The following is a 13,017-nucleotide window of genomic DNA, read 5'->3' on the forward strand; positions in this document are numbered from 1 at the left end:
AGAACAGAGCAGAGCATATACAACCAGGGGGTAGAACAAAGCAAGAGCTGTGAATTTGTTCAAGGAGAGAAAATAACAAAGAGCGTTAACAAGTGGGTATACAACGCTTGGATTTGATTTGCAGAGAGGAAAATCATATCTGCCGTAGAATCTTGGAAAACCAGAGAACTGAGAGAGAGAGAGAGAGAGAGAGAGAGAGAGAGAGATATGGGGAGGGAGGGGTAAGCCTAAGGGCTAAAGCCAATGAGCTTTTGTCTTGGTTCTTAATGGATTTGGTGGAATGAGAGCATGTGAAGCAGAGAGAGAGAGAGAGAGAGAGAGGGGGGGGGGGGGGGGGGGGGGGGGGGAATTTTCCAAAGTGGTGTTTATATAAAGGCAAAAAAACCAAAAGCCCCCCTTTTTTTTAAAAAAACCCGGGACCCACCACTGGGGGGGGGGACTCCCCGTGAACCCTTGAAAAGTTTTTTGGGGGTGATATTTAAAAAATGTTTTCCCCCCCCCCTATCAAAATTTTCAAAATGATGGACATGCCCACTTTAATTCTGAAAATCCTCTATGTAATCATAGCAATTGTTGTTGGTCTCTCAAAGTTCATATGCATATCGATTGCACATGCTTCTTTTCTTTCAAAAGGTCAAGGAATTCAAATTGGGTTGAAAAAACCTTTTTTCTGGGTGTGGTGGAGTTAGTTTTTGTTTTTCTTATACGAGGCATACTGAGAGAGAAGGAATTTGACACAGAATCTCGAGTGTAGGGGTGATTACTCTTTAATCACTTGAGCTACATGCCTTTTGCTAGTGGAATTAGTTCATGAGTGGAGGATAGTTTGGTCTATGCGAAACAATTTCTGAGCTGTCCAAGGGCCGAAAGGGAGTAGGGGAATGGGGACAGAAAATATCCAAAACCTTCCAAACACTCATTGTCTTGCTTTTCTGTAATGAGTGAATCTTGTAAAGCCTGGTGGTGCTACAGCGGGGACCAAATGGGTCTTCCTCCTCCTCCCCCTTCATTACCAGTAGATTTACCAAACTGCCCATGCTCCATTTCAATGTTGTTGGACGTCATGGGCATTGGGCATGGAGGAAGAAAAGCTAATGCCTTGATCTTTTTGTATTTTGGAAAAAAGGAATTCCATGTAGGTTTTAGGAAATTTGTAACGTTGAGTTCGATGTTTCATGTAAGTGCTTTTGTTAAAGAATAATATTTTTTAGTGAGATTAACTTTCTGATCACCAACCACCCACCCAAAAGCTAGTGTGGTTTGTCAACCTCCACACATGCAAAAAGTGTTTTCTTCCTTTCTTTAATCCACTTAATTAGTTTCAGAATTACTGCTAAATCAATCACAAAGTAATCTTTCTCGAAAATAAATACGTGGAAACAAATGTTTTTAAGCACACAATAAAATCTGCAAATCTTGGAGTGGGAGCAGGTGGATAGCTACACTTCGATGATAAATTGTCGAATTAGTTTCTAGGTTATCTAACATGACAAGTTAAACAAGGTGGGTTTGAATTAATTAAAACTTGACACATGCCGTTGATTGGCATCCCTATGAGTACAATGTGGTGTGACAAAATCCAACATGGTAAAGACATGATAGGACTTATGAGATGAAGTAGTTACGTATAAAATTTAAAAGTGGTAGATATAAAGGCGATGGCTCTTAATCAATTAGTTTTTGACATAAATGGTATTTTACTTTTCAATATTGGAAAATGTTTGGAGTTTTCAATAGAGGAGCTCGACTCTTATCTTCCTTTTCTTCTAAATTGAAGAAAAATAACGATGTACGGGTCATATAAGAAGTGAATAAATAGATTGATTGATTGCTTATAAATATCTTAGGGTTAAAATGATCAGTATTAGCTCATATATTATTCTCCTTTAATGAGCTAATATGACATTTTACCCTCTTTACATAATAGAACTCGTACCATCATGTTGCCCCCAACATAAGTTTGTAGTTCGTACTTTACATAATATGACATTTTACCCTCTTACATAATAGAACCTTAGAAACATTGTTCCATTGGCTGGGTGAGTACAACCTTATATTAGATTCTAACTCTTGATTGGGGAGAAGAATATCTATAACGGGTATGCTTTTGTGGTGGTATATATTCTAAGCCAATCACAAATGCATAATAATATTCGATTGTCTTTAAATACCGACAGAGTATTATTCCCCGTGTACGTAAGTTTTTCTCAATATTGTGGGATACAGTCTCTTTTTCTCCCAAAGCCAGCTAGCATTGAGTGAAAGAAACAAAGAGAGCTCGCCTTTGGTCTCTTTCACCCTGCGCCAGAAGGAATATAACAACAACAGCTAATTAAAGATGCAACCAAGTACTCCAAGCAACAAGTATACAGCAAACATTATTGCAGCCAAATGCCCACCACAATCTAAAAACCTCCAGAGGCTCTCTATCACTTTGTGCAATGTGCATACATACATATATATATATATATATATTCTTATTCTTTTCACAAAGTTGTTAAAGCAAGCAGCAGGCCGCCTCCTCGTATGATGCTTGGATTTTGTCCTGTTTTGGTTGTTTGATCCTAGTAAAAGCGGATTCGAGTATATCACCTTAATTGTTTTTTTCTTAATTTGATCATACACCAATACTTTATAAACCAAGCCTTATATATTTATATGAATATTTCTTTTTCTCAAAGAGGGAGAATGGAAAACTCACACATACGGTTTGAACTCAGGACCACTTAAGAGTACATCAAAGGCCTTGATCAATCCAACAAACACCCCATTAGTTAGCAATAACATTATAGCAAGTTAGCAACCACACTATGTATATATGCATCGTATTTATTATTAATCTTCTTTGTGGGGATCCACGTTGTTCTTTCTGTTGTTGTAGTTCCTGTGAAACAAATTAAGCTACGTTTGCACTTGTTGTTTTGTTTCTTTTTCTTGTTATAATGTTTATATAATATTTATACACTTTTTCTTATTTGTCTGTATAGCTGTCTTCATGCATGCCTTATAGTTGATTTTGATTGCCTTGTCAATATCGTTCATTGTTTTCATACAAGTTGATGAGGCATTGCTGCCTGCTACCAATTACCTTTGCAATCAAATCACCTTAATTACTTTAGGTTAAGGAAATGATTAAGAATTAATCTGACCTATTAGCATGTTTCTAAATTGAATCTTTTTAGAGCCTTTATTTATACTAAAGTAAGCATTGTCTTTTCCAAAGTTTGAAACTTTTTTCAGTCTGTCAAACACAACTTGATCCTCTCTATATCTCAACTATTAATGATTATAAAAGATAATTTGCTTGAATTAATAATTAAAGAGTATTTTAGAAATAATGGTGAGTGAAAAGATAGAATTGTGTTTTTCTAAATTTACATGGTGGGTGAGGAAATAGGACGATGAGTGAAAATAGTAGCACTCTTTTCAAATTCTATTTTGGGAGAAAAATTGACTTAGTATTCAGTTAGTATAGGGTAGATAGGGCAGGTAGCAGCCCTTGTGTTTCATTAGGGTCATATGCAAAAATGTCAATTATGATTCAAGTGCTAATTAAGTGGTAGATTAGATTAGTTCAGGAGAGTTAGTAAAACAACATGTCAATGATGTCATAGTCTTAATTCTTGAATATTGACCCCTGAATTAGACACTCTTGTCTGCTTATTATGTATAAAGTGATCTAAAAGGTCAGCACAATTTCTTCAGAGTTTTACCAACTTTTCAGCCCTTTTTCTATAAAGTTGGTTAATTTGGTAGCTTAATTGGGCAACTTTCTGCTTCTTTTTTGCTTCTAAAGCGACGTGTCAATGTCCTACTGCATACCAATTAGCCTCTCCTATATATGTTTAACATGAAATAATATATATTTATGTTACATTAATTCAACATTTTCTCCACTAATTCAGTACAAAAAGGCTAACTTGGAATTTGTGGAAGCTCTCACATCTTTCTAAGGAACTTTCCATTTGTTAAGCCAGTGAGGTTGCTTCAAAAAGCAAGAGAAGACAAGTTGTGGAGGAGGAGGCTTCCTTGTTTGTTAGTCTTTCGAAGATGGACGGAAACTAAAACGAAATGAGTATTATTACATGTGACGGTAACACTACGTATAATATTGATATAATAATCAGTAATGAAAGAGAAGTATTTATGCAGTCGATCTCATTCAGTGTGGAAAAGGATATAATCATGATAATGTAGCCATCAACAAGTAATTACAATCATGTTTTGACAATGTATGATTAAAGAGAAAAGAAGAAACTAATCTGGTTGAGAATAAGTAACCAAATATTTTCCTTCCCCCGGTTTGGGTAAAATTGTAACCGCACATGTTCAATTGAATCCATCTCCTTATTCCCTTTACAAATTTGGGTCTAGTCAATTTCAGTTTAAAAGAAGCCCAAATTTCAAATTTTCAATTGGAAGAAAGCCCAAATTTATTTATTTTTGAAAGGAAGCCCAACTTTCATTGAGCCGGGAACTTAAAAATCGAAAGGGGGAGTGAAATATATCATTGCCGCTATAACAAACCAATTCTATTGGTCCATTTGAAGAGCACGCGGATTGCTATCCCCTCCACACAACAACAAAGAATATCAGCCGTCGATCAAATAAGTATCAACGCTCAATCTTCACTCATCCAAAATTTTAGAAAAATTTCACCAAAAATTTCAAACTCCCCGCTTACTCACTCTATAAATAAAACCCAACAAAACTTCCCCAAATCACAAGTTCATATAATACTCATCTCTCAATTTCCCACTAGCCAAACACCCAAATCCTCCATTCTTTCACATCTGAGCAAATGGCCCGTACCAAACAGACTGCTCGTAAGTCCACCGGAGGCAAGGCTCCACGCAAGCAGCTGGCCACAAAGGCTGCCCGGAAGTCAGCTCCGGCTACAGGAGGAGTGAAGAAGCCTCACCGTTTCAGGCCAGGGACTGTGGCCCTGAGGGAGATCAGAAAGTACCAGAAGAGCACTGAGCTCTTGATCCGCAAGCTTCCATTTCAGAGGCTTGTGAGGGAGATTGCTCAGGACTTCAAGACCGATCTCCGGTTCCAGAGCAGCGCTGTGGCGGCGCTGCAAGAGGCGGCGGAGGCCTACTTGGTGGGTCTGTTTGAGGACACCAATCTCTGTGCCATTCACGCTAAGAGGGTCACCATTATGCCCAAGGACATTCAGCTCGCTCGCAGGATCAGGGGCGAGAGGGCTTAGAATCCCCAAATCTGTTGTTTTGCTTTTGGTAGTTTGTAGTGGGTTTAGGGTTAGGGTTTATTTATGATTATGTTAAGAAATGTGGTTCCAATTGGTCATGAATTTGCGCTGGGCGCGAAGTTGTATATCTCTTTACTTTTGGAAATGAATATTTGCAGTTGATTATATATAAAATTGCTATGTGGTTTTCAGGTTGCAATTGCAATTCCATTGCAAATCAAATTGGGATTTGGCTAGACAAATACAATTGCAATTTTTCTTACAAAATCTTAGATACATATAAAAAGGCAAAAGGAACAAGATGAGAGATTTTCTCTGAAAATTCAGATGCAGCGAACACATGCAGTGATGGGGGAAAAGCTTGAAATGACCTTGATAGTTTTTGGGATACCTTTAGCTTTTGCTTTGGCTTTGATACAAAGATAAGAAAGATGGTTTCAGGCTGAACTGGTGTATGACGAAGGACATGGTGGAGCATGCACTTCCACTACTCCTTCAAGCATCTGCACAACCTTCCTCATAGTCGGCCGAAGAGACGGGTCTTCTTGGATGCACCAAATAGCAACCATCACACTCTTTTCCAGATTCTTTTTATCATGCAAAGCCTCAGTTTCGTGATCTAGAACAGCATCTATTTTTCCTTCTTGGTAGCAATCATAAACCCAATTGGTTAAAATCGCTTTCCCTTCGCAGTTATTTTCCACATCGACGCTTCTCCTACAGCAGATGATCTCTAGTAGTACAACACCAAAGCTATACACATCAACTTTGGTAGTGATTGGCATGTTCCTAAACCACTCGGGTGCAACATACCCTTTTGTTCCTCGGATGGCAGTATGAGTGTGGCTCTGATTCATCATCAAAAGCTTTGCCAATCCGAAATCAGCGATCCGGGCAGTGCAATTATCGTCCAGAAGTATGTTCTGAGGCTTTATATCGCAATGGATAATTGGGGTGCTGCACTCTTCATGCAAGTACTCAAGTCCTTTGGCAATTCCAAAAGCAATTTTGATTCGTTGCCCCCAACTTGGTTTCACATCAGCAAAAAGGAAGCTTGCTAATGTGCCATTGCTCAAGAGTTCATATACTAGTAAACGTTGTTGTCCCTCGTCACAATATCCGAGCAGACGTACCAGATTCTTGTGATGTGTCTTCCCAATTACATTCACTTCTGCCTTGAATTCCTCATCACCATCTTGTTTCACGCAGCGTAGCTTCTTCACTGCCACTTGGACTTGAGAACCATTTTGTATTATTCCTTTGTAAACTACCCCAAAAGTACCCCTTCCTAATTCTTCCGTGAATCCATTTGTAGCTTCCTGAAGCTCTTGGTAACTAAAAGGACGCAAATTTATGTTCAAACCACTTTGCATAATCCTGACCTGTTTCTTCTGAAAAGTGAAGTATAGTCCAAGAGAAAATGCAGCAGCAATTAGAACAAGACAAACCACGAGAGCGGTAGCCGAAATCACCGGTCGTACACCCAAGAAAGTGGTCTGCTTATTCTTCTTATCATCTGGACTTGGCGATGGAGGGACTGGTAGAGTTGAATTGTCCTTCCTGAATTTGATGTAGGCCGTTGCATGTAGACTGTTATCCGCTCTCCCATATGAGAGGGGCAACTCCTTTTTCCAACAGGTTCGATTGCTGTAAATAGCAACACCACATAAACAATCTTGAATGCAGGACTCTCTGCAATTGTCTGCAGTAAATTCCTCTGAACGATTATACTCTGAGGTTCGCCAATCAGTATTTGTTAGCTCCTGAACATCATATTTTTCTTCTTCACAGTTTTTTCCGAAATCGGGTTCGCAGATTCCGTATAGGTCATTTGGATCATGCAAAGAGAACCCTCTTGGGCATTCACATTTTGGCCTCTTATCTGCTGGACTGAATGTGCAGATACTATTGAGTCCACAAACCCCAGGACCTTTATCAGCATCAATATCCAGGCAAATATTTTCTGGCAGTGACCAAAGAGGTTCCCAGCTTGCATTGCCAGAAAAAGTCTTTGGGTGAACATACTGAGCAAAAACCCCATCAAAGTTAAGAGTTGCTCTAGTATAATAGGCCATTGCTGAGACCCTAGTATTTCCCAATGCGAATTTTCCACCATTCTCTCTCAGGACATATATGTAGCCTGAGTCATTAAAAACCAACTGTTTACCTTCACTTCCTGGCACTGTCCCCTTGGTAGTGGCGCTTACATAGTACGGTCTGTTAGTAGACCCCGTTGTGAAGTTTACGGAGTTGAGCAGCAGGTTCCCGTCTGGCTGCAACTGTAGCTGGAACCGTCCGTTGGAATAGTTAGTCTCCGATTGTCGAGAAGCAAGGTTTCCTTCTCTTTCAATTATCTGTCCAGGCAATATAGTATCAGTAGGATTCTTGAAAGACTCCCACAACTTCTTTGAACTGTCATCTTCAAGAACAAAGTTGCCGGTATCATTGAAAACCCCATTGGCAACAACACCAACTATGTTTTCAGATTTCCATAACTCTTCGCCTCGAGGACGTGTGAGCACTAGTCCACTGTGAGCAGTCAAATTCACAGTTGATCCCAGAGGTGCAGCAGGTGCACCTACAGGGTTATTATTTGCATACCAAACTATGGTTCTGTTCGGTATTTTGGCATACCATATTGAAAGCAAGAAAAGATCATTGTTTCCAAGTGGCCGAAATCCAAAGGCAAAATCACCTGATGGAGAAAGCCATGATGAGGAGGAGTTTCCTTCTGCAGTTGCAGTAAGATAAGCACCAACTGCTATGCTACCATTAGTTTGGGAAAGCACTAGAATTGGTTGTAGAAACAATGAGGACAGCAGAAGCAGCTGTGCAGTAAAAGCCACATTTCCATTTTCTAACACCAATGTGGCTAAGCAATCACTATTTAAAGAAGAAACAAACTGAGAACAATTAGATTAATAAGCCTAAGATGGACCTAAGTCTAAGGTTCAGAATCACGATCCATGGATACTATGCTACTTTTCAAGTTCCAGTTTCCATGATTAACAGCTGGAGCGCCGTCTTTTTGTTTTTGGATTGTGTTGTGGGTGCAAAAGTCTTTTTCAATGTTTTATAATGCAGGGTAATTTCTTGGAAGCTGCAATTTTCTTTGACTCCTTCAAGCATCAAATTATGTCCATTTTAGATCATTTTCATTTGAGTTTATTATTTCCAAGCTCTTTGAAGAAAAATCCAAGCGGTAGCCGGTTGGTCATGATTGAATATTATCCCATATTGAAAAGTTAAAGGACATAGCATATAACTTCATTGGATTATTTGTCAAAACTTTACATTGGCAATTTCACAAACCCACTTATACTAATGTAGTCTTTTTTATTTTATTTTAAAATTTGGGTCAAGAATATACTAACGTAGTTTGAGGATCGAATTTGGACATTTCAAAATGGAGAGACCAACAACTCAAACTAAATACATGATAATTGAATAATTGTGATTGATATTATATTTCTCCAAGAGGAGGATATATATACAAGTACAAGTGGATTAGTTAATTCTCTAGTTTTTAGATATTCTCTCAAAAATTATCTTCGAAAAAAAAAATATATATTTTCTACTAGAATTTTGCTTCTTGTCTTCATTGTTGTACCTTTATGAATATTTCTCTGTTCTGGTGGTAGAAAACATTTACCTCTACTTGTCTTTGTTGTAAATTTTCCTTCTTTCCTCCCTTTTAGCTAAAAATATGGAAAGTTGTAGAGAAAAAAAGAAAGAAAGACGGATACAGATGGAAATGAGTCATAAAAGGGGTGCTGTCAAATCTGAGCTTAGAGTGTTGTGAGGGTAGGGAGCATTAGGACAGAATTGGAAAAAGATGGAAGAAAGACCCCATCAAGTGAAGACGATGAGACTTTGAATGCGAAATATTTAACTCTTGTTAAAATTCAAAAATATTTTCTGCGTCCATGTCTCTATGTTCATAGTCATCTGTTTTTTGGCCCAGCTTACTTCTAACTAAAGTTTCTAGTCTCTGATCTTTCATGGTCATGCCCATCAGGTACTCTAAGTTGGGCACGACAAAGAACATGACCCGCTGACACGAATTTTCCACCATAGTTCCAACGGCACCACCAAGAACACGACCCGCTAACATGAATTTGCCACCCTAGCTCCAAGGACACGAAAAGAACACGACCTGCTAACATGAATTTGCAACCCTAGCTCCAAGGACACGAAAAGAACACGACCCACTAACATGAATTTGCCACCCTAGCTCCAAGGACACGAAAAGAACACGACCCGCTGACCCGAATTTTCCATCCTTCCAAGCCAAAAGATATAATAAATATGAGCTCGTTAACCATTTAAATGTAACAGTCAAAATTCAATAGTAATAAATATGAGCGTTGCTATGAAACTCTAATTTGATTATTTGAAGTTGAAGCCAATTGCTAATGAAATCTATGACACAATGTTTCTTAACAAAAATCTATAATTTCCAATACATAAATAGAGCATATATCTAAGAAGCGATCACAATGCAGAACTACAAACTAGTGTGATCACAGAATCAAAACTAAAAAAAGAACAAGAACAAGATTGACAAGCAGGAAATAAGCTAGTACTGGCAGTAAAACCTTGGCTGCAATGCAATGCAATACAAACAAAGTTGGTTTCAGCCTGTTCTGGTGGTATGTGGGGATGGACATGGAGGAATGTTGGGTTCATTTTTACACATGATTTATCATGTTATTCACCCAATATTTTGAGTTAGTTCTTGACATTTTATAGCTTTTTACTTCCTTTTTGTGTTTTCATAGGTTTTACCTTGGTTAGAATGAAAATGAGCTAAAAATGCATTATTGGTTATAAATTCTGTTTTTGTTCATTTTCGTAGGTCAACTTCTTGGCCTTGGATCAGCATGCTCCGGTGCTCGGATGAGGTGAAGATCTCCATGAAACTTGTTCCAATGGATGTTGACTACAACATATCCGAATTTGAGCTCCATTGGACAAGTATAGCCTATCCAACTGATCCATAATTTTACCATAGCTTCAGAGATTTGTCTTGGGCCCCACTTGATGTCATCTTATTTCTACTTGTTACCATACCATTTGGTAACAATGAATTACCTTATTGAAGTGGGATTTTCTGAATCAAAGGTAGCCTTGGAATATATTTAAAAACAAAACTTCAGCATGACAAGGAGACAAGGAGGACACAATGCTAAAGGCTTTAACAAAAGGTGGAGTTTTATATTGAAGAATGAGTTGGAAAGGAGGAGAGAAGGGAGCAAAGAAGGCATCAGCCATTCTTGAAATCATTCATTCAATTTTGCAGAGGTTTTGGGAGCTTGGGAGCCAGAGAAGGAAGAAGGTGCAACCAAGCAAGAAGTGAAGAAGATTTTCACCATTGAAGACCTTGAGCTTCCATCACTTTCACAAAATCTGTAAACTCTTTCTAGTTTTGTTTTAAATTTGTATTTGAAAAAAGTATGAGGAACTAAACTCCATAGCTGGGGCTTAGGTTGAAGCCCTAAACATGAATACTCTATTGTTTTGATGCTTGAGTGTATGAATTTCTAGATATTGATTCACTAAAATAATCTATCCTTGATGTATGTTTTTCTTTGATTGATCACCTTTGAAAGCATGCTTCTTGAGGTTATTGGGATTATGTGTATCCTCATGTCTTCCTAAAAAACAAATGGATGAAGTAAGAATCATCCATGTGAATTGGTTTCTTGAATGCCTAATGTAAACATCATGCTATTAGGGTTCTTGTGATGTTCATATTCTCTTTGAACTTAATGGGTTTTTTCTTGTAATCAATTCGAAGTACTAAGTACACCTAGATTGATTATAGGGAATGTGTAACACCCCGACTCCAAATTTAATCCCTTATTTAAATTATTTAAGTGAAATTACAAATTTACCCTTGGGGTAGGGGTTTTGGTCATTTTCTTACCCGGAAAGATTTTGGGGTAGTAACTGGTATTCTTCGGTAGGTCATACTGAGATGAGTCCGTAGACACGTGGTGGGCTCGAATTGGAGTTGTAACGAGAGAGATATGGTCAAAAGAAACTCAGTGGCACAATCGTAATTATTTTGAAATGGGATTTTTTATAAAAATCAGATTTTTCCTTCTCTCTCTCTCTCTCTCTCTCTCTCTCTCTCTCTCTCTCTCTCTCTCTCTCTCTCTCCCTCCCGATCGCGCCTCCTCTCTGTCAAAACAGCAGTGGCGGTTTTTCCGCCGCCACCGCTTCCTCCGGCCACCATTCGAGGTGGTGTTGGTCCCAAAATGACCGGCTGGTCTCCTGCTTCCAACCCCAGCCAAGCCCCGTTGCCAGCAGCCGCGAGTTTCGTAGGAAATTGCAGAAAATTCGGCGGTTTTTCTTAACTTTTCAAACCGCTCGTTCTCTCTCATTTCTCCTCCAAATTTGACGAGTAAGGTATGAATTTCTACCTATTTTCCATGCTCTAGCTGATGGTTGGGTAGGATTGCATCAATTTTGAGCCTAAGTCGTTCGATTTTGGATATAGGGTTCGGCTGATTTTGGGATCTCGATTCCGGCCACTTCCGGTCGGTTTTTGGGGCAGGTCCAAGAACAAAAATGGCTCCAAATAGGGTGTTATACCTAGGGTAGGAGTTTGGAGCCGTGATTTTGAGATTTTCCGGCGATGCGTAATCGCTTTGGGCACCCAGCGCTGCCTGAGCATGGGCGAGGGTGGTCGAGTTGCACTTTACTTCGATGAGATCCTTAGGTTGTCACGAGTGCGTAGGATTTCGCGGATCTCAATTCGGACTTCGTTTGACTATCGAACAGATATCGTCTATTGCGTGTGATCTGGGTTTGATAGGTTGGGACAGTTGGATGGTCTCAAATTTAATATATGTTAATCTAGGTATTTCTAGAATCGTGTAGGAATTCACGAATCATGAATCGGAGCCCCGGATGTTCCGATTTATTAATTTAAAGTTTATGTTTTATAATAACCTGCAGATCGTGCGATCGTGAGCGATATGGACCAAACTTGCAGGAAGAGTGTCCTATACCTAGTAGCACCCATAGGAACTTTTGGATCAGAATTTGGAGGTGGTGGGCCTCGTGGGCCCATTTGACCAGAGTTGGGGTAGTTTGACCCTTGGTTGACTGTGAGTCTTCCGGGGTAGTCTTACCTTCCCAGGAGGATTTAAATGACTGTAGAGACAGGTCTTGAATGTTAGATGAATTATGTTGATTATGTGGGATTATGATATTAATTTATTGTTTTAAATTGGGGAATTATCGGATGCTAGACTATTGTGGAGGTTTAGACAATATTAGAATTAATACATATATTTATATATGTTTGTAAAGGTATAAAAAAAGTCTAGAATGTCAGTTTGAAGTGCTATACGCACTACCCTAGGCACCTCTCCGGGTTTCGGTTACACTATAAGTACCACCCTGTGAAAGTTAGGTCCCACGTGGCGTAGATTATCCGGCGTGCGGACAGGCTCCATACGTGGAGTTGGTAGTACCGGTGTATGGGAAGATTACGTGATAATATGTTGAGATCGCACGTGGCGTAGGTTATCCGCGTGTCGACAGACCCCATACGTGGCGTTGGTTGTACCGGCGTATGGGGAGATATTGTAATATGATGTTGAGGTCTAGCGTAGTGTAGGTTATCCGGCGTTGAGACAGACCCCATACGTGGCGTTGGTTGTACCGGCGTATGGGGAGATATTGTGATAGTATGTTGAGGTTGCACGTGGCGTAGGTTATCCAGCGTGTTGATAAACTCCATACGTGGTGTTGGTTATACCGGCGTATGAGGAGATATTGTGAAATACAGA

General features: G+C 39.2%; 2 protein-coding genes across 2 annotated transcripts; one reads left to right on the top strand and one right to left on the bottom strand.

Moving 5' to 3' along the window:
* Positions 4,704–5,379, top strand: LOC18774665 (histone H3.2). Its single transcript, XM_007206068.2, has one exon. It carries the CDS (start codon positions 4,802–4,804, stop codon positions 5,210–5,212), a length of 411 nt encoding a protein of 136 aa, XP_007206130.1. The 5' UTR covers positions 4,704–4,801; the 3' UTR covers positions 5,213–5,379.
* LOC109950006 (G-type lectin S-receptor-like serine/threonine-protein kinase LECRK3) lies at positions 5,398–9,326 on the bottom strand. Its single transcript, XM_020567390.1, has 2 exons — positions 9,182–9,326; positions 5,398–8,084 (listed from the first exon to the last, which is right to left on the bottom strand). Exons 1-2 carry the CDS (start codon positions 9,324–9,326, stop codon positions 5,650–5,652), a joined length of 2,580 nt encoding a protein of 859 aa, XP_020422979.1. The 3' UTR covers positions 5,398–5,649.

Source organism: Prunus persica, chromosome G6, assembly GCF_000346465.2.
Source record: "Prunus persica cultivar Lovell chromosome G6, Prunus_persica_NCBIv2, whole genome shotgun sequence".
In the NCBI taxonomy this organism is placed as follows: Eukaryota; Viridiplantae; Streptophyta; class Magnoliopsida; order Rosales; family Rosaceae; genus Prunus; species Prunus persica.

What these genes read in the sequence shown, in the direction of transcription:
- LOC18774665 (XM_007206068.2), top strand. Translation starts at nt 4,802, where the DNA reads ATGGCCCGTACCAAACAGACTGCTCGTAAGTCCACCGGAGGCAAGGCT.
- LOC109950006 (XM_020567390.1), bottom strand. Translation starts at nt 9,326, where the DNA reads ATGTTAGCGGGTCGTGTTCTTGGTGGTGCCGTTGGAACTATGGTGGAA. An exon ending in ACTAGAAACTTTAGTTAGAA is followed by an intron (nt 8,085 to 9,181) that starts GTAAGCTGGGCC and finishes GTGATTGCTTAG; the next exon opens with CCACATTGGTGTTAGAAAAT.